Source organism: Equus asinus, chromosome 21 (assembly GCF_041296235.1).
Source record: "Equus asinus isolate D_3611 breed Donkey chromosome 21, EquAss-T2T_v2, whole genome shotgun sequence".
Taxonomy (NCBI): domain Eukaryota; kingdom Metazoa; phylum Chordata; class Mammalia; order Perissodactyla; family Equidae; genus Equus; species Equus asinus.
In genome coordinates this window covers 38401557-38415114 of record NC_091810.1, presented here as the reverse complement: position 1 = coordinate 38415114, position 13558 = coordinate 38401557, and the positions used below count along the sequence as shown (strand labels likewise).

The following is a 13558-nucleotide window of genomic DNA, read 5'->3' as shown; positions in this document are numbered from 1 at the left end:
AGAGGAAACAGGCAGGAATGATCAGTCTTCCATCCCCATAGAATAAATACTTCTGTTGAATCTACCAGATTTGTGCAATAGCGTGTGTATCAGCATTTTCCTCCTGCATCACCTAGAACGTGTGTTGACCTCTGGAAAATGCCTGGGAGCGTTTCTCTCCTTTGAACTGATTCATCTGACAACCACAGCTGTTGGGTAGCCATGCAGTTGAAATCCATTTTAAAAGGTTAAATGGTGAGGTACTTCTTGGGCTGTCTTTTAATTTTTGTTTTCTTTTCCCACTGGATTAGGAGTCAGAAAACCTAGGATCTTGCCCTGCCTCCACCATGAAACCTTTGGTCAATGCCTTGACCTCTCTGAGCCTTAGTTTCCAGAATCTGTAAAGTGAGCAGGATGTCTGCCCTGCTTGCCATTGAGGTAGCATTAAAGATCACGTGAGCTGGTATGTGTAAAAGCACTTCAGAAACCATAAAGTAAGCCAGAAGTGTCAGCTGGTGAAGCTTTCCTTCCCAAATCATGGTATCGCTCATGCCAGCAGCCATGGAGAACGAGCATTTGCGTGGTTCTGAAGTTAAGATTGTCCCTCACACTGGACCGCATCCACTGGGTGCACCCTGCTTCGCTGTGCTCTTTGGCTTGGACTTTAGGACTTTCAATTCCCTGGAATCTTCAGAAACTGCCATCAATCATGCCTGCCTTGCCACACATCTGAGTAGGTGTCTTAGACCAGAAATGCTTTCGAATGTTTTCTGCTTCATTTCCCAGCTACCTATTTAATTGCCAAGTAAAATACTCACAACCCAAAGGCATTTCTTTAAATGTGAGTTTCTCTGAATTCTTACTCACTGGTGGTATAAGTATACGGAAAGAAAATTTCTTCACATTCTCCACTGAGAAATCCATAGTATTCAGTTGTACCTCAGTTGGCAGAGTAGATGCATCCTTGACAAGTTGTAACACATTTGTAAAAATAAGTTACTCTAAATGCTGTAAGGTAGTGTGATGTAAAGGACTTACCTAGTGAAACCAAGAGTGAGCCTACTCTTTCTCTGTTTTCTCAGGTTTTCATAGATAGCATAGCCTTAACTGGGGGCATGCCCAGACAAGTAACCTTATTTCACCCATAACTGAGAAGGACTTACCTTACATGACCTTATTTTAAAGAGTTTTCAACTTGATCGCAATCTCTTATTTTTCTTAAATAAAGCCCCACGGTCCTATTTAGTAATTACATTTGTAAAATATTTTATAATTTATGAAGCACTTTAACAATCCATTAATATATTTATTCTTATGGTTTCTTCCAGTTTTTACCATACAACTGTGTCTTGCATACAGAATTCATTATAAGAAAAAACACAATTTTTAATACATTTGTGAGATATTTTCACTGTTGAAGCTTTCAACACCACTTTTCTTTAATGGAGACCTCCTTGGGATCATTTAAATGCTTTACCTTAGGAATTATCTAATTGTTCTTATTTCTAAAAATATTAGGATATTTATAGAGCTCATATGGAATACGTATTCTGCTCATTGGATGTCGGTTTAATTTTATCCTTGTTCAAAACCTAAAAACAACACTACTGGGCCCCAGATTTATCAATTTATTTTATCACTTGAACTTCTCATTTTCTATAATTGTGTTTTTAAAAAAGATATTTCCAGACAACTACCAATAAACTGAACCATTATACTGGTTAAAAATGTGTACAACAGGGTGAGAGAGAAAATTCAGGTATCAAACTTGTAAAATAGAGCTGCTGGGTCATCTCTGTAAAATATGTAAAAGACTCTGTTGCTAGAACTTATTTTACATTTGACCTTTCTTAGAAAACATCGTCATTATCATCTAAGATTTATTGAGCATTGACAAACCACGTGCTCTATGTTGATTTTCACTACAATCCTGTAGACACAAGTGCGTATCCCCTTTTTACAGATGAAGAAATTTAGGCTCAGAGACATTATTTATTTTGCCCAAGGTTATATAGATAAATGGAGCTAGCATTGGGATTCTCTGTGTGACTTCAAAGCACAGATGCTAAGAAATGGCTCTGGCACCTTTTGGCATGTTACTCTGACAGTTCTGATATCTCAAGATTTCAGGCTCCTCATTTGGATATTGCTTCATTAAATGAAGGCATTTTCAAATACATGTGAATATTCTCTTGAGTTTTTTCTGAGTTGTATTCTTTACCATTATCTTCTTTCACTGGTGCTGACCATTTTCTTCTCCATTAGGTTCTCTTTCATCCTCCTGGAGAGAGTTTCATTCTTCTTCTGTTGAAGTTTCCTCCTCTTCAAAAGATCTCTTCTTACCTGTGTTCTCTAGTCATCTTTATTCTTTTCCTTCCTAAGAAAAAGACTCTCAACCCACCAATACTTCAATTCCTTGTGCAAAAATAGGCCTTTTTAAAAATTTAAATGACTTAGGGAGCAATTTATACATATGTTGAATGTTGAACACATTTAGACACTAAATCAGCAACTTTTGGATGATTCTGCTGTGGTTAAAATTCATAAATAAACAGCTCTGGTCTTGAAATCCCAAAACATAAGTAGAATCAGTAAGTTTCGCTGACTTTAAAAAATTAATGTAAAATAGGCAAATGGTTGAGGAAAGCTTTGCTAATCTTTTGATACTCATCCCTTGGAGACAGCAGTTTATAGGAATTTTTGAGGAATTTTGAGTTAATCAGTTTTACTAATTTTAAGAAATTTAGGAATTTAGAATCTTCAGTGTGTTCTTCTGGTTTAATATAGCAAGGACAGTCTTGTAAGAATGAAGACATTTTTTCCTGGTCTCGCCTATGTTTATGTAAAATGTGGAAATGCTAGAGACTATGAATATGGTGGCTAAGGTTAGTTCGCCACATTAGAAAGAACTCATGATGAAAGAGTGTTTATTCAACATGAAAGAAGTGCTTTGGAGGTTAGGTTCCAGTCACCATAGAAGTGACATAAATTCTTTTATCTTGAAAATTTCAATAGCAGTGCCTGTTCCATGTTTGATGTATGGGCAAAGTGCCGTGTCTCGCGCCCCCCTGCCCCGGCCCACAATGTTAAACTGTGACTTCTGCAGGAGAATCAAAGGGGCTTTAACTCTTCATACTTTTCATTAATGGTTTTTCAAAATCAACCGTTCCACAGTTACTGGTTTCCCATTGTTAGTCTGTGAGGATAAAGCATAATTGAATGTAATAACCTAGCTGTCAGTCCCTTCATAAACTGACATCTTCTGAGATACTGAAGTGGTCACAATTTCCGTCCTTTAAGATCCATGTTATTCTGAAACCTACAAGTACTTTTAAAAGTCTGGGGTTTCCAACCTGGGGATATTCTTTTGAAACAACAAACTTGAATAATATTTTCGCTGCAGTTATTATTAGTGAGGCATTACATATGTAACATCATCTACAAATTCTGCTCACACTGTTATAGTTCTTATCTTTTAGACTTTCATTATATATAGCTTTTTAAAATCAGAACTTAGCTCATGAAATTAACCCGTTTATAGAGCATATTGAAAGGGCTCTTCCAAATGTGCATATTGTCAAATACAAATGTCCCTATAAATGCTTTTTTCTGGAAATTAGAAAATCTAACTTTCGAATAAAGAGCACTGCAAAACGAATGTTGCTGCTAACCAGTAGCTTAGAAATCCAGAAATGATTCATGCCTTTCCAGCAGTTAAAATACATCTTAATAATTTGAAGGTCACCGGCTTCAGCAGGGTGCCAGCATATAAAGGGGTTTTAAACATGCAGTTTAAAACCCTTGGGATTAAACCAACCTTGTTGGCATATTTTATTTATACAGAGATTATCTCCAAAGGAGATTCATTGGCCTTTTGACTATAATGAAGCCCTTTCTTTATTGACTTCATTGTGTCATAAATGAAAAGAGATTTCTTTTTATGGCAGGAAATAAAATGTTCCAATCTCCACGACACTCCTTGCATCCTAAGAGTCTGATTTAGACAAAAATCTATTTGTTGTGTCCTAACTAAGGAACTAAAATTTCAGTCATGTTCTTTTATTTCATATTTGCTTTATCTTCCTAAGTTAACACAGAGGTATTAGCAAACACAGAGAGAGGCCTGTGCTTGGCCTCTGGGAGCCTGAGAGGACAGACAAGAACGGGGCTGAGTTCCTGAAATCAAGGTCTGTGAACTAGACGGGTGGTTGACAGTACCTGACAACAGCCCAGTCGTGGGACTTGGGGTGGGAAGGGGGAAAGGTCTGAGCAGGACTGACTTCAGCCAAGTACTGTGCTGGGATTTTATAGGTTCTTCCTGCTCATGGACAGATTTGGTTGAAATCTGGAATAGACTTGAGAGAACTGCTACAGGTTAAATGAACTTCACAGAGATTGGTCACAGAGTGAGCGGCTTAAGGCCCTCTGGAATCCTAATAGTAATTATATATGTACCCACACACTGCCAGAGTAAGCAAGGATATTTTCTTCAACAGATTACTTAAGCCAATCAGTTCCAGCAGCTCAGCATCTTGGCAGGAAGGTAAATACTATAACACTTATATACCTGGCATCATCAAGGTGACCAGAATACCAGTGTGAATTTTCCAGGTAACTGAGCCTGTCCTTAAAGCCAAAGCAATTTGTTTCAACCCTTTTTTGTTGGAAAGTTTCTTTAAAATGTAATATATGGTTCTCTGCTGTCTCTAACCATGTATGTTCATTTTAAGGTCTAGAGAGGTCATATATGGTAGAAGAAGCCAGCTTTGGAGTGAGCCTGGCCCCACCATTTGATAATGACAGTAGACCTTGGCCAAGCTCCTTGGTCTCTCTTAGCCACAGTTTCCCCAACTGTTAATGAGGAATGACATTAAGGGGGTAATGACAGCCCTGGATCATAGATTCATGCATGTAAAGTGATTAGCACCTAACAGTGATTCAAAGTCATTACACATTTACTAAATGCCAAGCACCCTTATAAGGACTTAATGTTATCTAGTTTACTTTTCATAGCATTCTATAAATTAGGTAGTTATTCTCGTTTTACAGTTGAGCGAAGGAAGTCACAGGAAGATGAAGTCACACCACCAGGCAGTCTGGCTCTGGCTTTCCCCTCACACCACTGCTTCTGGGTGCCTGATACACAGTAAACACTCTATCAGCACTGGCTGATAAGAACACAGCTACACAATTTTACAGAGTTACAGGCTTAAGACTGGTGTGGGCCCCTTCAGTGCCTCCCAGTGGTGGACATTCAGGGACAGCCTCAGCTGCTGACTTTTCCTTTCAAATATCAACCCAAAAATTGAAGATGAGAAAGCTAAGTTTTTCCCTTTTTGTTTATATATGTTATTCCTTAAGATTTTAAGCGGGAGCCAGTTTAGCCTATGTGAGGAGGTTAGAGGCATAGACCAAAGTATGGGTGATTTCCCTCTCGTGGCTCTAAAGATGCAAGTACATTAGAGACTGGAAACAACTTTTCTTCATGTTCAAATACATTTTTCTTTATTTCCTGCAGTGTTGCATTTGAGGTCAACATTATTCAGCTCTAGTTTTCCTCCTTGGAATCTCTCGGCTTTGGTATTTTCTTCTCAGTAGACATTTCACTCTCCTCTTATTTTTTTGTCTTATTTTTTTGTTTTTGGTGAGGAAGACTGGCCCTGAGCTAACACATCTGTGCCAATCTTCCTCTATTTTGTATGTGGGATGCTGCAACAGCATGGCCTGATGAGCAATGTGTAGGTCCGCACCCAGGATCTGAACCCGTGAACCCTGGGCTGCTGAAGCTGAGCATGTGAACTTAATACCTATGCCACCGGGCCAGCCCCACATTCACCCTTTTCTAATGCTCTGTTTTTCGTACCTAGAAACCAGAGACTAACTTCAAGCTTCATCAGAAGTGGTACATGCAGACATTTTGTTGTGGATTCACCAAAAATAAAAGGCATCTTACATACAGAATTTAATTCCAACCACAAAAGAATTAAATAATATTATTTAATAACAATAAGCCCACTTCTGAGGTGCTGATTCTCAACTGACTATATGAAACATTTTAAAATGGAGTGATTTAGTGATAATAGTAGTCCCATATTTGCCTAATTTAAACCTTTGCTATCTGAAAATTCTGTAAGTAAAAATATTCGCACAACATTATAAAGTAACATTTTCTCAGATTCAGATAGTCTGTTTAATTCCTTGCCGTTCCTTGAAACTGGTGCTCTGAGAATGAAGACAAACAGCGCATCACAGTGCACAGCACAGGCTTTGGGTTCAGTACACCAGGTTTCAAATCTCAGCTCTGCCACATAGTAATTGTGCCACTTTGAACCAGTCGCCTCAGTTTCCTTATGTTTAATGTGAGGATAACAATGTCCCCTTTACCTAGTTGTTGTAAAGATAGATGTATGAAAACCATGTAGCATAGTCCCTGACAACCACTCAGGGCTTAATAAATGGTGATTCTTCTGGTTATACCGACTCTATCAGACCATTTTCATTATTCCATAACAACCTCCCATCGAACTGTAGTTAGTGAAAACATCTTCACTTTGATTCCAGCTTATCTTTTTTCCTCTGTGTTCCTCCCCCCCACGATTACATCAGTGGCATTTATTCTCACCTAAGTCATCAGATCCATCCCTTTTATGGCACTGGACATCTGTACCATGTAATTACACACTGTTCTTCCTCTCACTTTCTTGTATTCATCATTTCTCCAAAGCAAAGGTTGCCCTTGAACAAAGACCATCTCCCTAATATCTGGCTGAGTCCTAGGTGCTCAGTAAATGCCTCATCCAGTGGTTTCCCTTTCCCTCTGGCCCGATGACAGCCATTCTTTCCAAGTCAGAGCACTCTTTACCTTGATTCTGTGGCCAGCTTCTGCTGCCGTGCTCTAGCCTTCAGTTAACCTTTCTGAGCTTGTTTTCTCAACTGTAAGATGAGTATGAACATAGTACCCATCTCTTAGGGTTGTTGGGAAGATTGAGTACATGTTAATACATGTAAAGGGCATAGAAACTGCCTGGTCCATAGTTAGTGCTGCTAATGTTCTCTGCATTCGTTTATGAAACTCAGATGTTTAGGTGGAAATAACATTGTACAGATGGATATCTTCTTATATTACAGGGTCTTTCCGGATAAAAATTGAACAGATCAGGTCTGTCATGCTGTCCTAATTGCTTGGCCTTCTGCCGGTCACAGTAATTTTATAATTATCTGGCTCATGTTGAGAGAAATTTAATAGAAAAACTATATAAGAGGAAAACTATTAGGACTTCTAATTAGCCATAGCCTTATATTTATCTTCATATTGAGAAAAAAGATTTATGACCCCTCAGTTTCATTTATCTTGATTGAAAGACAAATAATGTGTTATCTGGGTAGCTGATGGTGGTCAGTATGGCATGCATGTGTGTATCTGTGTGTGTGTGCCTGCTTGTCTGGCAGTTTTGTGATGTTACTGGTGGTGTCTGGAAACTCAGAGGGTTGTGGTTAGACTTCCTTGGATAAAGAGGCAAATTGGAGAGACTAGTCAGTCATGTATTTCCATGATTATCGTAGTGAGCTCTGCTGGATTTTTTGCTGCGTCTAGCCATGGGGGTAGCAGGCAGACTGATTTCTAGGCATGTATGGCAGTAGCTTGGATATTACAGTTGAGCACTTTGCAGAAAAAAATAATAAATTGTTAACCTGAAGCATTTTTTTTAATGACTTGAGGTGTGCTGTGACCTTTGAAACTCTGTGGTTTGCAAAGTAAAGTAGCTCTAAAGCTGACAAGTTTTTTTCTTATTTTGAACTAGTATCCGTGTGCTTAATCATGGCACCATAAGTTTATTGGGACTCTACATTTCTGAACTATCATTATGGAATAAATGTTGCCCTTAACCTATTACACTATTAAGCATGTCACTCTGCCCTTGGAAACAGTGTTCTGTCTTTCATTTCAAAATAAATAGGAGAGAAATGCTGCAGGCTGAATGCTGAAGTATTTGTGGGGCTAGGTTGTGTCCCGTCTCACTTATTTAGCCTCTTGTGCAAAGATGAGTTTATTCTTGGGTTAATCTTTTAGAGACTCTCCAATTTTGTACATATTAACCCTTTTCTCAACTATCATTTCTTTGCCACATGATCATTATTGTGGAATTTGCTTACTTCTAAACATTTTAAGTGAAGTGATCGGATAATTTTGGAAATTTTTCTTGAACTGTGCATTCTGCTAAATATTCTGGGGAAACATTTTGGCTCTGCTTACTTTGTTAATGCTGGTTACATCATTATGGGAGCTATAGATTTCTTGGGCGTGCAAAATGATTGCATATTCATGAACATCTTCAATCCTGAAATATTTGTAAATAACTTGGCAATTTTTTTCATAAGGTGGCCTATTAAAATGATTAGGTCTTTAATTGTTCACACAGAAAGACTTTATGCTTACAGAGCATCACCTATTTGATAAGTAGCATTTATATGCTAAGCAATTTGGAGTATGAACATATAAGTCACCTTCCTTAAACAAAGTATAAGAGATGCTATTTTCCGCTTTAGAATGATTCAAGTTTGAAAATGTCAATAGATGCAAAAAGCCACCCTAGAGCTTTGCTCTCTCGAAAGAAAGTAGAGAAGGAATGACATAGTCAATGTTAACTGTCACCAGATGAAGAGAAATCAGATTGTCAGGCCTGGATCTATAACATTCTTGCCAAAGTAGGACCTCATTTACACATACAGATCTTCATACCCTTTGCTAAGAAAAGCATCTGTGGCAGTTTAGATGTTTGTGCTTTTGCCAAAGATCTTTCACTCTGAATAAAGTAAATGTCATGTCTGTTGTTTATCTCAAATTCAGCAGAGTATTTTTAAAAGGAAATATTTGCGGGGGAGGGTCGAGGGAAGAAGGGAGGAGGGAGGTTGGGGAGCTCCAGTTAGTGGGGTGTGGCAGTTTTACAGCAGTACTCAAGTATCAGAATGGATCTGGATAAATCAGCTTAAAACACACTTTGGACTCATGAACTGACAATGTCCTTTTGAAATGACACTACAGTAAATTAGAATGTGGAGTCTTCCTGAATCTATACCTAGTCTGTCAACACCAAAAAATCCAGTTAATTCAGTCAAACTGATTATTTGGCATCATGTAGACACAGCTGTCTTGAACTAAAATTTTGAACACTTAAACATAGATGGCATTGTACCCAAAGCCAGCTGGTATAATGGCATCTATCTGTAATAGTGTATAAAGATTGCTTAGTCTTCAAAGATTGGAAATAGAGCTTAATTGCTCCAACTTCAAGCTGGACCTCATTGAATAGCAATTTAAAAAAAAAAATCTAGGTTGTGATAAGATTTCTTGACAAATAAGTACCGTTGGTAAGTTCAGACTTTTTGTTAAGTGTATGATGTGGTGATTTAACCATGCAAATTGCCTTGAATATGAAAAATGTAATTCTTTACATACCTTTTTTAAAAACCATATTTAACCTAGCTTATAGGCATTCAAAATCATAATGAGATCCTAATGTAAAATAAATCCTGCGACTTTTCTTGAAGACATCTATTTCAAGTGAGACAATTATATCACTTTGCAAAAGTCAAATATTTATCTTCAGTAATCCCTTATCAGTGTTATTTGTTTTATGAAAGTATTCTTTATGACTCTGAATATCATTTTATTCCCACAGATGACATGGAAGCCATTCCTGTCAAACAGTTTGTTAAACACATTGGTGAGCTCTATTCTAATAACCAGCATGGGTTCTCCGAGGATTTTGAGGTATGTTTCAAAACTAGAAATTAATTTCCAGAAACCTAACTCTTAATTTACAGGGATTTTTATAAACTTGAAATGAATTTACTCCAAGCATAAGAAAACAGTAATGAGAAAAGTGGAAACTGTTTTCTTTTCCTTACATTTATAATTTTAACAGGCATTCTTTCCCCAGTAAAAATGAGGTGAAAGGGAGTTGGTTGCACACTTCCTAAACATGCACTTCCATGAAAGAACAGACTTAGTGGTAGAAAAGAAAAGACTAACTCTGGTTCTTTATTCATCTTAATTGTAACTGGCACAACAGGTACAATGTAAAGCAGAGGGCTCCTAATTCCAAGTCATTTCTGGGATGCACAAGGTGTAGTGGAGACAGATTTGAAGTCTGAGGAACTGGTTGCTGGCTCCACAGTAGTGTGCTTCGTTGTCCCTGGGCCAGTCACTTCGTCTCTGATCCCCAGTTTCCTCGTTTCAAAAATGGCACTAATGTTACCTACATCTTAAAGTTGTTGGAAAAAGTGAATGATTAACATCTTTGAAAGTGCTGGGTTAACTGTGAAGCCCATGCAAAGGTTGATTGTTGTTGTTTTCCTGATTATTAATCCTTGGAGAGAAGACGTGGGTTAACACAGCCTTCTGATTTTAAGAACTGGTGTGTCGGAAACAAGGTAGAGAGCAGCACGCACCACCCTGCCAACTCTGGGTTCCCTGCCAGTTCAGCAGTGACAGGGTGTCAATGAGGAGCTATTAAACAGACTGCCCTTTTCTTCACTGAAGCGCTTAACTAAGGCACATCTCTGGCAGCAAGAGTTGTGCCGAGGAGGCCAAGTTTTCATGGCAGCTCAGCTGTCTTCTAGCTTTGTGGGTAAGTCAGTTCCTTTCTCTGCAGTTCCTTTCTGTCTCCTTTCTACTTTAAAATGGAAATAATGATGATGATGCTAACTTGCCCACCTCTCTTCACAAAATTGGTTAAGGGGGTCAAATGGAGTAAGGGAAGGTAAGCACTTTGAGATCCTCCAGGAGCCATTCAGCTGGGAGGTGCAGTTATTTTGCACGGACAATGAGGAATAAAAATAGGATCAAAAGCCCCTGTCTCTATGCAAATTTGGAGTCCCCAAAGGCCATCATAAAAGCAATTATATTGACAAGTCGTTTTAAATTAAGTCTTTGTCTTTCTCTTAGTTTTTTGTTTGTTTTTGTTTTTTGAGCAGAATGAAAGCAAAGGTGGTAGAGAAGGAACCCTCTGATTTATTCTGCAAAGTCATATGTTTCATGGAACAAACAAAAACATGTCAAGTATTTAATGTGGCTATTAGATGCTTACCAAAAAAGGTGCCTATTCAACTACAAAGAACATGGTTTAAAGTCAAACATTTTATATTCATGAGGACAGCAAATGCGTGTGGTGTTAAAGTGATTTAGTTCAATTGACTGTTGGCTGGATGACTGAGCAAGAATATTGAGGCATTTAACAATGTTGATGGTATTCAGGACAAACATTTATCCTCTAGAGAACAGAATTTGATCAGGATGATCAAATGCAACTCCAGTTTCTCAATTATTTATGATTTGAGACCCCAGTGCTATTCATCACAGCTGGTTTTGACACCATTTAATTATTCAAAATAATCAGCTATACCTCTGTAAACTTGATCTGACTTAAAATGGGCTTGGCGGCATCAAAGTCAAGCCTGTTAACAAATTCTGGGCATCTGCACCCTATTTCTAGCCTTAAAATAATTACTGTGGCTAGGAGCTTTCATTGCCTGTATTGAACTTTATAGCTTAAGGATTATTAGGTGGTATTTATGGGAGGGGAACAGGGAGGAGGAAGGCATTGTTCTACTGTTGTCCTTTTGCAATCTCTTCTGCTTTGAAAGGTTTAAAATCAGAGCTATTCAGAATAGGACGAATATCCTTTCCTCTGAAAAGCACAGGAAGGCAGCAACATAGAGGAGGAATGAGACAGCAGGAAAATTCACTAATATACTGTCGTCTTCTAAATTAGGGAAAATTTGAAGTATTTTAAAACAGTGGTATCATTCCTTTTTTGGTAGCTCTACTGAAAAGGAAAACTGGTAACAGGGTATATAAGAAATTATTAAGGCTGTTTTAGAAACAAGAGATAGTAATAGGCTGTAAAAGGAAGGTCAGGAAAAGAGATTTTGTGTGATTTAAAAAAACAACATAACAAAATCCTCATTATGGTAAGAGAGTAGTAACCTCAACCCCAGATTTCCAGATCTTTTTATGTGGAGTAATGATGGCTGGCATTTACTTCACGTGGATTATTACCATGTGGATTATTTCACTCATTCCTCAGAATTACCCCATCAATCAGTGGGTGCTGTCTTATTGTCCCCATTTTACAGATGAGGAAACTTTACCCATGAGAAAGCTGAGGCTTTGGGCAGCTCAGTTTTGAAATGGCGGAAGTAGGTTTTAAGACCAGGGCTATCTGACCCGAGCCCTTGTGTATAACTTTGATGCCCTTCAGACTCTCATTAAAGTAGTCGTGTCCTGTACTGAGCGGAAGTCAGAGAAGAAACCAAAATTGCCACTGATTGTCTAAAACTGACCATGAAGCTGATGGAGCAACAATGGCCTTGGCAAAAATGGTTGGAGGGAGCAGCCAAAATAAGGATCCCCCCTACTAAGAGTACCAGGAGCCCATTGCATGATCTTTGTGGTCTAGAGCCTTCCCAGATAGCTGAGAATCTGACTTATGAAATCTTCTACAATATCTGAATAGAGGCCTAAAGTTAGTCAAAGAACTAATCTTAAGGTTATAGAGTAATACCACTTAACAGTTTATATTTCGCCATTAAGAGGAGATAAAACAACTCATCTGATAGTTTCTGAGTACCTTCTAATTCTCTGGACATAATATAAGGTAGAAAGATGAATTAGACAGAGACCTTGCCCTTCGGGACTTCAGTCTGGTGGGGGTGGAGACCAGAGTGTACACAACTAAAGCAGAAAGAGGGCAAAGCAAAATAAGTGCCACCACAGATATAAAGTTCTGGAGGAGTGCAGAGGAGAAAGGCACCTATGAATTTTGATTGAGTATTTCACCAAAAGTTCTAGATGCCCCATCTCGTTTAAAAATGTTGGATAGAAGTGAAAAAAAATTGGTGAACAGCTATCATATTTTCAGAACTTTGTTGCTTGGTGGAGAATGAGAAGAACGATTCGCTGGTAATTTTGAATCTTTGTCTCGACGTGATGCTGAAAGCAAGCTTTTTGTCTTTGTCAGATAAATTTTGGAGACTGTTAAAAGCTAGCGACATTATAGCTCTAGCAGATTTTGCAGTCACTGGAAATAACATCAATCCTTGTCTCGGGATAGTGTTCAGTGACTCTGTTCGCTTGGCTACCTGAGCTGACTTCAACCTCACTCTTCCCTGGCCTCCACTGCGATGATACAGGAGGCTTCCAAAGGTGCAATGCTAGCATAACCTTTCAAAAGGAAGGAGCTCTAAGGCCCTGTGGGTCGACAGAATTAATAGGCAGGGGTCAGGAGCATCACAAGCATAAAGGCTGAGTGCCGAGATGAGGCCAAAGGTCCAGTTCCCCTGGACGAGATCCTCTAGGGGATAGCCTCTGTTACAATTAACTCCAGCTGAGCTAAATTGGGACTGGTTGCTCATCTTAAATCACGAGAACAAAGCTTTGTCCACCTGAGCCCATGTGCTGAGGGACCAGTAGCCACAATCACTTTATGTAAGATGCAGACTTCTGATGTTGCTGATGACACATAATAGGGAGTCCCTAGACCTAGGCATAATGCTGCATAAAGACTGCTGCCTGCGA

At 38.6% G+C, this 13558-nt stretch overlaps 1 protein-coding gene across 4 annotated transcripts in view; it reads left to right on the top strand.

Annotated features, from left to right (window-relative positions):
* Positions 1-13558, top strand: part of PTPRG (protein tyrosine phosphatase receptor type G) — a 680787-nt gene that overhangs the window by 627526 nt on the left and 39703 nt on the right. For all 4 annotated transcript variants that reach the window (XM_014868697.3, XM_070493516.1, XM_014868696.3 and 1 more), the window contains one exon: positions 9660-9751. In XM_014868697.3, coding sequence (XP_014724183.2) covers positions 9660-9751 — 92 coding nt within the window. The remainder of the gene's footprint in view (positions 1-9659; positions 9752-13558) is intronic.